Below are 12,556 nucleotides of genomic sequence, written 5' to 3' on the forward strand. Positions count from 1 at the left end.
CTGTCCTGTTTTGTGGTAAGGACTTTTTGGAAAAGCCTTGTAGCTGTCCCAGTGGCCAGTGTGCCCAGTGCATTGTCTCTCACGTAGTGTGGCTATACCAAATATTTATAATGTGTTTTATTTACTCCAGTGTTTTATTTCAATTAGGCCACAACAGCTTCAGTTCTTCAGGGGAATATCGGGCATGCAGGTGTGTCCACTCGCCCCTCAGAGAAGTAGTGAACAACCGGCATACTCAGCTCATCTTCTAAGATCCCAGCTCAACACCTTCCTAGCTTCTGATGCATGTTGACCATGACCATGTGTACCTCCCTTCCCTGGTCAGACGACCTCCCCCCATCGACCTTCCTTCCTCTAGATCCCTGGGACACTGGGCGAGGGAGGAAGCTGCCCTCGAGGACCTTGGCGGTGCCAGGAAGGGTCCCGGCTGGGCGCGCAGGAGCTGGGGGCGCGCGGTGGCTCCGCGCGGGGATGCGCGCGCGCGCCGGCCTCGCCTCCCTCGCCGGCTCCGAAGCTACGTGCTTTCTTTGTCAATGAGGCGCCGCTCTGAGCTGCAGTAGCACTCCCGCTCGCTGCCAGAGCTCGGGAGCCGTAGCGCAGCCGGAGCCCAGCGTTCGAGCGAGCGAGCGGAAGAGAGAGGGACCCGGGCGCAGGGGCGGCAGCAGGCGGCGCGATCAGGGCCGCGGGTACCCGCGCCTCGCAACCTCGCGAACGCTCGGGCTGCAGCGGGCGGCCGGGGGAAGGGGACCTGGGCGCCGCCCGTCCCAGCCTCGCCGCACCGTGGGAACCCCATGCGGCCCCGGCTCCAGCGCGCGTGAAGCCGCGGCTCCGCCGAGCCCGCCCCGGGCCGAGGCGGCACGAGCGAGGGTCTCCCGCCGCCCTACGGCTCCCGGGCCATGGCCGGAGATGCCCGGTGAAGAGCGGAGCGCCGAGGGCTGGGCTCCCCGGCGCGGTGCGGAGCGAGGCAGCGGCCTGGATGTGTGAACGGTCCCAATGGCTCGCCAGGAGGCGAAGCCCCCGAGCTCGAGCGGAGCTAGGCCGGCGGCGCGGGGCCCCAGGGACCGGCCCCCGGAGCGAGGACTCGGCCGGACCCGCGGGATCGCTGCGCACTGCCAGGGCGTGAGGAACCCCGGGGCCCGCACGTCCCAGGATGCGCCGCCTCTGCGGCCGCTGCTGTTGGGACTCCTGCTGCTGGCCGCGCTACCCGGGCATGGCCGGGCCGACCCGGGGGCCGACCTGGGTAAGCGCTCGGCGACTGGGTCTGGAGCAGCGGGGCGGGTCGGGGTCAGCACCTCACCGGGTGGCGGTGGGTGGAGGGCTCTTTGCAGCACCAGAACTGGGCTTTTCTCTGCGCTTAGCTGTTGCAACAGCGGGAGAGCTGTCAGAAATCTGTCTCCCGGGAAGGCACCGTGGGCGGGGAAGAAAGGAGAGGCACGTTCATATCTTCTTTCTGAACAAGTTGCCGGTGCTTGATAGTGGTCCCGCAATCACGCTTCATTTTGGCAAAGCCACGGTGTTTAGGATACGGTGAGACGGATCTGTTTGGTAGGACACGTTTCTGAATGGAGCGGTCCACTGTATTTAGAGAGTCCTGTTGCTAGCGTCCACTTTGCCTTAACTGCGTGGAATGGATGGAGAGTTTGAAGCAATTCCCCTGCCGGCTTCTGAAATACCACTTTCCTTTGTGCTAATAGCATGTCTTTTTTTCTTTGGCGAAGCAAGTATTTAAAATAATTGATTGCATTTTTGCAGAAGGTTCAGGTATTGATCAAGTGGGTAACCCATTATTTGAAGGAGGCTGGTTAAAAACAATCATGCTTGGTTTTAGACTTCCAACGACCTCTCAAAAACAGGTTTCTATAATTCCTTGGACAATTTTGTGAAATCCCTTGTTACTATTTGTGTGAAATTATTCTGTGAAAGTGTTTCAAAACTTACACTGCGCAGTCAGCAATCGTCTTTGAGATAAGATTGATAGCTATGGCGCTTGAAAAGGCGAGCTTTTGTGTTTGTGATGGAATTCTGGGCTCTAGGCACATACAGCTTATCAAGGCGCAGGACTCTTCAGGTAATTTGTTTCTGTAGTTTTTGAGGTTTTTAGTGAGGACTAAGGAGGACCTTTGTGTACGCCTTCTCCACATCAGATTAAAATTCTCAATTATGAAGAACACACACTTAAATAAGAGCATTTCGGATATATACACACACGTATATATATTCAAAGTCATTTCAAAGTCATTTTCCTTTGATTCACTTCAAAGGCCAGTGACATAAGGGGTCTCTGTGAATGACTGTCACAGGATTTTCTGTTGTGATTCTGGTGGTCCCAAAGTTCAGTAGCCAAACTGCAGGAAGATTTGTTCCCCCATTTTTATGTATGTGGCACAATGGTTGAGAGCTAAGTCCTGAGTAAGACACATGGAAATCCCTTGGTGTCCATTGGCTCAGAAACACAGTTTTTGTTTGACATGCCTCCGATTCTTTAATAGTTTTGTGAATCGTTTGAGAGCTTTGCACTTTTGGATGTTGTTCATTTGAGTGCAGAGACTGAAAACTGTTCAGCCATCTGTAATATGTGAAATTTGGCTTCTTCGTATTGTTCCATTCAGTCTGATGTCAGTCAGTTTTCTCGAATAGGTTTTGAATGTCTGATTTCCCTTCAAGCCTTTGTACAACACTGCCCCTTCTGAACTTCTGTGACTTTACTCAGCTCCTCTTTCAGAGCCTAACCTAGGGAATTCTCGTCTCTGTCTTTTGGTCTTAGCTGGGGACTTTTTTTTTTTCTTTCTTGCAGTGTACTGGTAATGAGGACACAGGGCTAGGCTAGACTATGATTAGAATGATGGGAAGAGTCCTTGAGTAGATACTGATCCCTTTCCTCCTCACTGGCCTTCTTGCTTCCTCTGTGCTTTGGGGGCACCCTTTCTGCCATCACCCTTGATGCTCAGTTTTCTGTGATGCATGCCACCTGTGGATCCACAGGCTGCCATGGTGCCTTGTGGCCTCACCACTGATCTCATTTCATGGCTGGCTTGTGCATGGCAGAGCTGAACACTGGGGCGCCGTCTGACCTCCAGTCTGCATCCATATGTTCTCTGGTTTCCGCTCTCAACAGCTTCTCCCGGCCAGGGAGAGTCCTGGGTTTTGTGCGGGACATGTCAAATGTGTTGTGGGAGAAGGCAATGTCAGGACAGAGGTGAGAGAATAGATGACTTTTGCTGGCAACCTTTGACCTTGCACTAACCACCTTGTTCTGATGGGCAGCTTCAGTTCAGTGCTGACCCTCACTGCAGCATGCGTCTGATGCCAGTTACCTGAGAAGCTGAATCATTGACCTATCACATTCTGCTTGAAGTGCTGACTGGCTATGGGCCTGTCATTTGCAGCATTGCTGTTCTTGATTGTTAACGAAACTAAGTCGGATGATTGCCTTGATTGAAAAAAAATGGACAAAATAGGTTTGTTTCCAGAAAATGCTGTTTCTGTTGTCCAGCACCTTTGTTGCAGTGGGATTTGCAGTATGTTCCAAGACTATGTCCACAACCCCACTCTATCCCCTTTGCTGTAATCAGATACCCTTCACTTTTCCACAGAAAAAAAGGCCACTGGCATGCTCAGGGCCTCCCCACCTTTCCTCCTGCAGACACCCTCTTAACTCCTTCCCCTTGGAACTCTTGCTGCCTGGAAATCACTTCTATCAGAAAGAAGTTGATGAAGGCTGACGCCCCCCATTCTCCTCTGCCCTCTGGGCTCTCGGCAGAAATGGTAAAGGTCAAATCTGACTTCCCAGTCTTAGCTGCTGCCCTATTCAGTTCATGACTACAGCATTTAGTATATCTGCTGTGTGCAGGTACAGTGTTCCCCCCTCTTGGGCCTCTGCTCAATGCGACCTTGGCCTCTGATCTTTACTTCTTTTTCCTGTGTGAAATGGAGGCAATAAAAGCTCTAATCTTATTGGGTGGTTGTGATGATTACATGATTGAGTTAATGTACTCAAGTTTAAAACAGTGTTTGGTGTGCAGTAAATGCTCAATAAATGCTTGATGTTCTTCTAAAATGGCAGAAAATGCTCGAATGGTTGCTCTGCCCTTATGCTGTGCTGGGTAGGGGTGCAGATGTGAATAAGAATCACCATTTTGCAGAAGTCCCTCATGAAGAGGATCTTAAACTCTGTGAGCAGAGCTAATAAGGTGAGGCTGCAGTTAATTCTGGGAGACAGAGTGGGCTTTGAAGGGCTAGCTGGGATTGTCAGGGCTAATGGTGGCATTTCAGGCCAAGGGAAAGTAAAGGACTCTTTGTGGCCAGAGAACAGGATGGAGGAGGGCCTGTGTGTTGCTCTGTGGCTCCCCTGCACCCTCCTCATGGGGCATGGGGCTATTTCTCTAGCCAATTTATTAGTTTTTCATTCAGTTTTGCTTCCCTATCACTTGCGGTAATAGCCAGGATGAATAGGGACTTAGAAAGTTTTTGACTTTCCTACATTCTTTCCCTTCAATTTGACCAATTCTCTTAGATGTTAGAATATTATTTCATTTAAGTAATTCACAGTAACTCATGACTATTTTATTGGGGAAATGTACATACATTTTGAAAGAAGACTTTGCAAATGCTAGGGATACTGTAAGTTAATAAACATAGAAGGGAGATAACTTTTGACCCAGCTCGTCTTTCTTACTCTTCTCCAACCTCCTTGTACATATCTCCAACTTGGAGCCCTATTTCATAGAGTCTACATTTCATTCCTCCATTCCTTCATTCATTCACCTGTTCCTTCCTTCTTATCTTTTTTCTTTCAGTCATTCTAGTACCTCAGTATCCTGAGATTATAGTAATGAATAAAACAAGTTGCCATTTTTATGACAATTAGAACTAGCTTAGAGCTTTCTGAACTTTACCAAGGATACAAATCACTTGAAGATTCTGTTAAAATTCAGGCTGTGATTCATTTGGTCTGGGACAAGCCCTGAGATTCTACATTTCTAACAGGTGCTTGAGGGATGTTGATGATTGTAGTCTGTGGACCCCATTTAAGTAGCACGTGACAAAACGAATAAATAAGTGTAAGTTCTATGAAGAGAAAAAGTCAGGGAAGAGGTTGGTACCTTCACACCTGTGCTTATTTATATTGGATGGCAAGGGAAGGGCCAGGGATGAGGTGATACAGGAGTCGAGATCACACAGTGACTATCTGGGGAAGAACTCTCTAGGTGGAGGGAAAGATACATGTGAGACTTGAGGTCATTGAGGAGTTGCAGGGAGACCAGGGCAGAACTGGCCAACGAAGGTGAGAGTGGTATGAAGTGATGCTGAAGAGGGAGCCATGGCCAGATCAGGTAGCACTTGCTGGCTCTGGTGAGGACCTGCTATTTTATTCTAAATGGGATGGTGAACTACAAAAACAACCAACTAAGGGCCATGGTCTGACTTCAGTTCTAAAAGAATCACCTTGACTGTTTGGGAAGAAAAGATAATAGGCTAGGATGGAGGCAGGGAGGCCAGGTTGGAGGCTGTGGTTGAAATCCAGTGTAAGGATGGGGATGGCTCAAACAGCTGAGTGGGAAGTGGGGGCGGTAAGATTGCAAGCATCTTTTAAAGATAGAGCTGATGGAACTATGTGATGGAATTCAAGGCTAGGAGAGGAAGAGAGGCACTAATACGGCTCCCAGGTTTGAAGCTTGATCAAGCAACCAGGAAGATGAACTTGCCATTCATTACCTGGGAAAGGTGGCAGGAGGCTAAGGTTTGGGGTGGGAAATTTAGAGTTCATTTGAAGTAGGTAAGCTTGAAATGTTAATTCAAGCTGAGTTGCCTGCCTGGCAGTTGGACCAAGTAGTCTGGATTCTAGGAGACAGCAGGGGTATGAGGGAGATCTGAGTAGTGAACCTGGGGTGCTGTAAAATGTAGGGGTTTAAGGAAAAGTGGGATCACTGAAAGATGAAGGGAAAGAACATAATGGGGAGGTAAGAAGGGAATAAAGTGCTCTCAAAACCAAGTGGAGAAACATTCAGAGGAGAGAGTGATCAGCTTTGCAAGATGCTGAGGTATCTGGGTTAGCTGTGATGAGCTGTGTACACCAGGTTTCCAGAACTGGAGGTATTTGGTGGTTCTGAGAGTGGCAGAGACAGAAGTCTCCAGTGGGTTCAAAAGTCTCCAGTGGGCTCAAGAGAGGAAGGAGGAAGAGTCACTGATATAAATTGAGATAGCACCCATCCCTCAGTCTTTCATTTTTTGAGACAAGGTCTTTCTATGCACCCTTAGACTTCTGAGTGCTGGAACTACCTGTAGGTGCACATCACCACTGTCCCTGGCTTTATGAAACTTTTCTGTATAGACAAAGTTGAAGAATAGGGGAATTGGGTCTATGGAGGCTTAAAATAGGGCTATAAAGCCAGGTTTGTTGGCACACACCAGAGACTGAAACAGGAGGCCAGCCTGGGATATAGAGTAGTTTCCTGTCTCTACAAACAAGTAAACCTGTCAAAAACAAATGAAAACAAAAAGATGCAGGGGGTGGGGTATATAATTACATACACTCACACTTTTAAAAAAGCACTAATGATAACAAAATATCTGATCTGATTTTCCCCACAAATATAAATGCCCAAGCAAATACATTTTGACTTTTAACTGCCTATGCTAATTATTAGCACTTCAATGGTACTTGTAAGATGGTGCAGCCATTCCCTCACCCCATTCCTCACAAAGTGAAGATCTTGGAAACAGAACTATGCTTTAATATTGGTGCAAAACAGTTGTTAGCTCCCTGCTCCTGTCCCACGTCTCCCCCCTAAAACCTAACATCACTGTACAAACTCTGGAATGATAACAGAGAAGCTTGCAGAAGCTGATTTATCCCAAGTCTTATGTTACAAGAGTGTGGTCTGGGATGTGCTGAGTGAACAAGCATGCCCCTTTTCACTTTCATTAATTTTTAAGCCCATATTATGGTTTTCTTTCTCTCTCTCTCTCTCTCTCTCTCTCTCTCTTTTAATCAAACAACAACACTACTCTTCTATAAACAAAAATGAATAGTTGGAATGACCCTAAAACATTTTCGTTGCTTGACAACATATGAGAGAGGGTTTCAAAACACAGAAGGGCACATTATTCTAGACTATGGGATGGCTGCCACGATGGTGACTCTTTGGAGATTTTAGGACTAAAGAAGTAGTCAGCACCTGGGCCTTGGGGGCTATCATCAAGTCACTGCAGCTGGGGGGTGGGGTGGGCAGTGGCACTGAGTCACACTGTTGGATGGTATTTATCAAGCACCTGGCACATACCAGACTCTCACTGTGCTGGGTTCAGGGGAGAAGAAGCCTGTCTGGCCCTTCCCTCAAGAAGGTGGTACGTCTGTGAAATACCCCCACTAATGGTCAGGGACATGTGGCAACACAGAAGGTGCCTGTGCTGCCCGGGGAGGAGGGAGGCCAGTGTTTAGTGGCAGCCTGTGAAGGGCTGGGGCCCCAAGGGGCATCGCTCTGACATCTCAAGAAAAGTAGGATCTTTCCCCCCCGACAATCTCTTGTTTTCAAAGGTCTCCAATGAATTCATATTTCTGAAATGCCATGCTGTACAAAAAAGAGCAAACCCATGAACCACCCTTTCCCCCTTTCTTATTTTTTTTAGACAGGATCTCATGTAGCCTAGGCTGGCCTCAAACTCACTGTGTACCTGAGGATGATTTTGAATTCTTGATCCTCTTGCCTCTAACTCCTGAGTGCTTGGGTTACAGGCATGTGCTACCATGCCATATTTATGTTGTGCTAGGGATTAAACCCAGGGCTTCCTGCATGATAGACACTCCACCAACTGTACTACATCTCTACTCTCCTTTCTTCTTCCTCTTCCTCTTCTTCCTCTTCCTCCTCCTTCTCCTCATGTTCTTTATCTTCTCTCCTTCCTCCTTCTTCACCACCCCCAACTCCTCCTCCTTCTTTAAACCAAGTTTATTAAGGTATAATTTATGGGGGCTAGAGAGATGGCTCTTACAGAAGACCTGGGTTTGAATCCTAGTACCCACATGGTGGCTAACAACCATCTATAACTCCAGTTCTGAGGGATCTCATGCCCTCTTCAGGCCTCTGCGGCTTTGCAGGACATGGGTGCATTTACATACGTGCAGGCATAAAACACATACACATAAAATAAAGATAAATAAGTGTTTCTTTAAAAAGGTGTAGTTACTGGGTATGATGGTGCACACCTTTAATCCTAGCACTCAGGAGGCAGAGGAAGGCTGATCTCTGTGAGTTCAAGGCCAGCCTGGTCTACATACTGGGTTCCAGGCCAGCTGGGGCTACAGGGAGACCCTGTCTCAAAAAAGACCAAAAATAAATAAGTAAATAAATACATAAATAAATAAGGTATAGTTTATATATGGTAAAATGCATCCTTTTAAATGTACTATGTAAGGAGTTTTCACAGAGAGCATACATAGGATCCCTCACCACAATCCAGATATAGAACATTTCTGTCACCCCACGAAAGTTGCCTCTTGCTCCTCCGTGGGCAGTCCCTCCATCCCGAGTCTGGCAACCACCAGTCTATTCTCTATCCTCATGTTTTCCTTTTCCTAGAAGGTCATATGAATGGCATCACTAGTGTTTCACTTTTCATGTCTAGCTTCTTTCCCCTAGCATTACGCTCTTGTGTCATCCACATTGTTGCCTATATCATTCATTCTCTTTTTTTAAAATGGCAGAATAGTATTGTAGCATACCACAGTTTACTTATACATGTTGGTGGACATTTTCATTGTTCGCAGTTTTTGACAAAAAAGGCTTTTTTTGGGCAGTTTTCTTTCCCCTGGATAAATAAGGGTGGAATTCCGAGTCCAATGTTAAGCTTGTGTTTAACCTTATAAAAGTTGCCAAACTCTTTTCCCAAGAGATTGCATAGTTTTACATCCCTACTATCAGTGTGTGAGAGTCCTAGCTGCTCTTTTTTCCTCACTGGTACTGGGGATTGCCAGCTTTCTTCCCTTTTAATTTAATTTTCAACCACTCTAATAATTGATTAACAGCATCTTTTTTTAATTTAAAAATTTATTATTATTTTTAATTTTATGCGTATGCATGTATTGCCTGCATGTAGGTAAGTGCACCCATGTTGTGCAATGCCCGAGAAGGTCAGAAGAGGCTGTCAGATCCACAGTTGTTAGCTGCCATGTGGGTGCTGGGATTTGAACCAGGGTCTTCTGCAAGAACAACCAATGTTCTTAAATGCTGAGCCATCTCTCCAGCCCTGGTTAGCAGCATCTTGTTGTAGCTTTAGTTAGCATTTCTCTAATGACTAATGATGTTATTATTCTCTCCTGTCTCATGTTCTTCCTTGCTGTCTATAATCTCTTCTTTCAAGAGTCTGTTAAAAATCTTTCGCCAATTAAAAAATTGGACTTTTTGTTTGTGCTGTTTTAGTCTTCCTTTATCAGATATGTGTCTTGAATTTTTTTCCTGGTTTATGTCTTGTCTTGTCTTTCTTTCTTTCTTTCTTTCTTTCTTTCTTTCTTTCTTTCTTTCTTTCTTTCTTTCTTTCTCTCTCTCTCTCTCTCTCTCTCTCTTTCTTTCTTTCTTTCTTTCTTTCTTTTTTTGTCTTTTTGAAGCAGGGTCTCCTTGTAGCCCCAGCTGTCCTGGAACTCACTATGTAGACCAGGCTGCCCTTGAACTCACAGAGACCCACCTGCCTCTGCCTCCCAAGTGCTGGGACTACAGGCGTGCACCCCCACACCCAGCTTCTTTTCTTTTTTACCTTATTAATAGCATTTTTCAAAGAGAAATGTTTTGGGCTGGAGAAATGGCTCAGTGGTTAAGAGTACTGGTTGTTCTTGCAGAGGACCTGAGTGTGGTTCCCAGCACCCACATGGTGGCTAGCAACCATCCATAATTCCAGTTCCAGGAGATCTGATGCTCTCTTCTAGCCTCTGTGGACATTGCATGTACATGGTGCAAATACATACACTTATACACTTATAAATGAGGTAAAACACTTACACACTTAAAAATTAATTAAAAAATAAAAATTAAAAAAGATGTTTTAAATTTTGATTAACTTTAGTTTATCAACTTTTTTAAAAAAAAATTTATTTTATGTGTATGAGTGTATTGCCTGCATGTATGTCAGTGTGTCATGCAACGCCACAGAGGTCAGAAGAGGGTTTCAGATTCCCCTGGAACTGGAGTTAAGGATGGTTTATAGCCACCATGTGGGTGCTGGGAATCAAACTCGGGTCCTCTGCAAGAGCAATCAGTGCTCTTAACTGCTGAGCCAACTCTCCAGCCCCAGTTTATCAACTTTTAAAAAATATTTTATTTATTATTTTTATGTGTATGTGTGTATTGCCTGCATGTAGGTAAGTGCACCCGTGTCGTGCAATGCTCACGGAGGACAGAAGAGGCTGTCGGATCCCCTGGAACTGGTACAGATAGTTGTTAGCTGACATGTGCGTGCTGGGATTCAAACCCCGGTCTTATACAAGAACAGCCAGTTTTCTTATCCACTGAGCCATCTCTCCAGCCCCTAGTTTATCACCTTTTAAATTAAAGGATTATAGGTTTTTTGCTTTGATTTGTTCTTGTGTATGTTTGTTTCTTTCTTTGTGTGTGTGTGTCTGTGTGTGTGTGTGTGTGTTTTAAGATAGAAATCTTTGTCCACTTCAAGGTTACCTGTTTCTGAAAGTTTTATGTTTTTCATCTTTACTTTTAGATCTGTGATCCATTTCATATTAATTTTTATGTGCAGTACAAGGTAAGAGTCAAGGTTAATTTTTTCATACGGATGCTTAATTGCTCTGGTACCATTTTTTAAAAAGACTTTCCCTGCTTCATTGACTTTTCTTGGCATCACAGGCGTGGGGTTTATTTCTGGACTTGACTCTATTCTATTGATCTGCATTTCTCTCCCCGTGACAACACAAAACCATCTTGATTTCTCTGGCTCCACGGTACCTTAGCTTTAGTACCATTGACACTGGTAATTCATTGTTGGTGGATCTGCGCTGTGCATTGTAGGGCTTTTAGTGTTATTTCTCATCTTTGTCTAGTAGATTCTCATAACAACTCCCTTCCCCAGCTATGACAACCATCATGTCTTCAGACATGGCCAACTGTCCCCTGGGGAACAAAACCATCCTCATTTGAGTTCCACTGTTCTAGCTTAATAGGTGTTGGAATCAGATGGTGTGGGTGCTATTTATTTATCTATTTATTTATTTATTTATTAGTTATTTATTATTTTGATTTTTGAGGCAAGGCCTCACTCAGCACCAAAAACTTACTATATAGACCAGGATGATTTTAAACATTGATTCTTCTGCCTTGGCCTTCTAAGTGTTGGGATTATAGGTGTGGGCCACCATGACATGTAGGTCTCCATATATTTAGCTTTTCTTTCATCAGCATTTTAGAGTATTTATATATATTTACATTTGTATTTCATGTTTTTCAAGGCTTTGGTAAGCAGTGCTTTAATGTTTTGTTGGCTTATAGAAATATGATTGAAAAATATTAACTTTTCTGTTGTTGAGACAGGTGTATAGACCAGGCTGAATTAGAATTCACCAAGATCTACCTGCCTTTGCTTCCCAAGTGCTGAGATTAAAGACATGAGCCACCAAACCCTGCTCTTCAGAAATATTAACCCTATATTACACAATCCTTCTAATTTCACTTTGTTTTAATTTTTTTGTAAAAATTTCAAGATTTTTCTAAATAGAATCTGTAATTAAAGGCAGCTTTCTTTCTTAAAAATCTGTGCACATTTCCATCTTGCCTTGTGGCACTGGCTAGAGCTTCCAGTACGTTGCTGAATGGGAATCAGGAGTGTGGACATCATTGCTTTGATCCAATCGAGGAACATGTTCAGTCTTTCACTATGAAGGACGATGTTGGCTGCAGCTTCATTTTAGTCTTGCTGGGCCCTGGGTAAGGACATTTCCCTCTTTACCTAGTTTGTTTTGAATTTTTATCATGAATGGGTATGGATTTTTTTCTATATTCACATGATCACAATATTTTTATTCATTGACTATAAAAAGACAGCTTAGTTGATTTTAGAATGTTGAGCTCCGCTTTGCTCCTGGGATAAATTAAAGCTTAGTCCTGTTGTGTGCTCTTGCTGGGTCTTGTTTTCTAGCAGTTTTTATAGGAATTTTTAAAGTGCTAGGCTCAGGTCTAGAGAGATGGCTTAGGGGTTAAGAGTGCTGACTGCTCTTGCAGAGAGCCCAGGTTTGGTTCCAGCACTACAAGGGAGCCGACAACTGTTCTTAACTCCAGTTCCAGGGGATTTTGGTGCCCTCTTTTGACTTCCACAGGTATTGCATGACACAGGTGCACTTACACACATGCAAGCAATACACTCATACACATTCTTCTTGCCATCCTTCCTCTTCTTGAGCTATCTGGAAAACCTCAAATATGGCCAGTTTCACAATCAGTTTTAGCATGCAGCACTGTCTTGATTTTAAGGGGAAAACTTCTAATGTTTTATCCCTGCCTATGACACTTGCCAAAGGTTCCTGGTAGGCATACTTTGTCTGACTAATGATTTGTAGTTTCCA

General features: G+C 45.0%; 1 protein-coding gene across 2 annotated transcripts in view; it reads left to right on the top strand.

Annotated features, from left to right (window-relative positions):
• Positions 1-552: 552 nt before the first annotated feature.
• The window catches only part of Kiaa1549l (KIAA1549 like), a 342,411-nt gene continuing 330,407 nt past the window's right edge, over positions 553-12,556 (top strand). The window contains exon 1 of one of the 2 annotated variants that reach the window (XM_029555337.1): positions 553-1,240. In XM_029555337.1, the coding sequence (XP_029411197.1) occupies positions 994-1,240 (247 nt within the window). In that variant the 5' untranslated portion in view covers positions 553-993. The remainder of the gene's footprint in view (positions 1,241-12,556) is intronic. The other variant, XM_029555339.1, reaches the window with a different exon arrangement.

The sequence above is a fragment of the Nannospalax galili genome, unplaced genomic scaffold (genome assembly GCF_000622305.1).
Source record: "Nannospalax galili isolate Female #2095 unplaced genomic scaffold, S.galili_v1.0 scaffold11, whole genome shotgun sequence".
In the NCBI taxonomy this organism is placed as follows: domain Eukaryota; kingdom Metazoa; phylum Chordata; class Mammalia; order Rodentia; family Spalacidae; genus Nannospalax; species Nannospalax galili.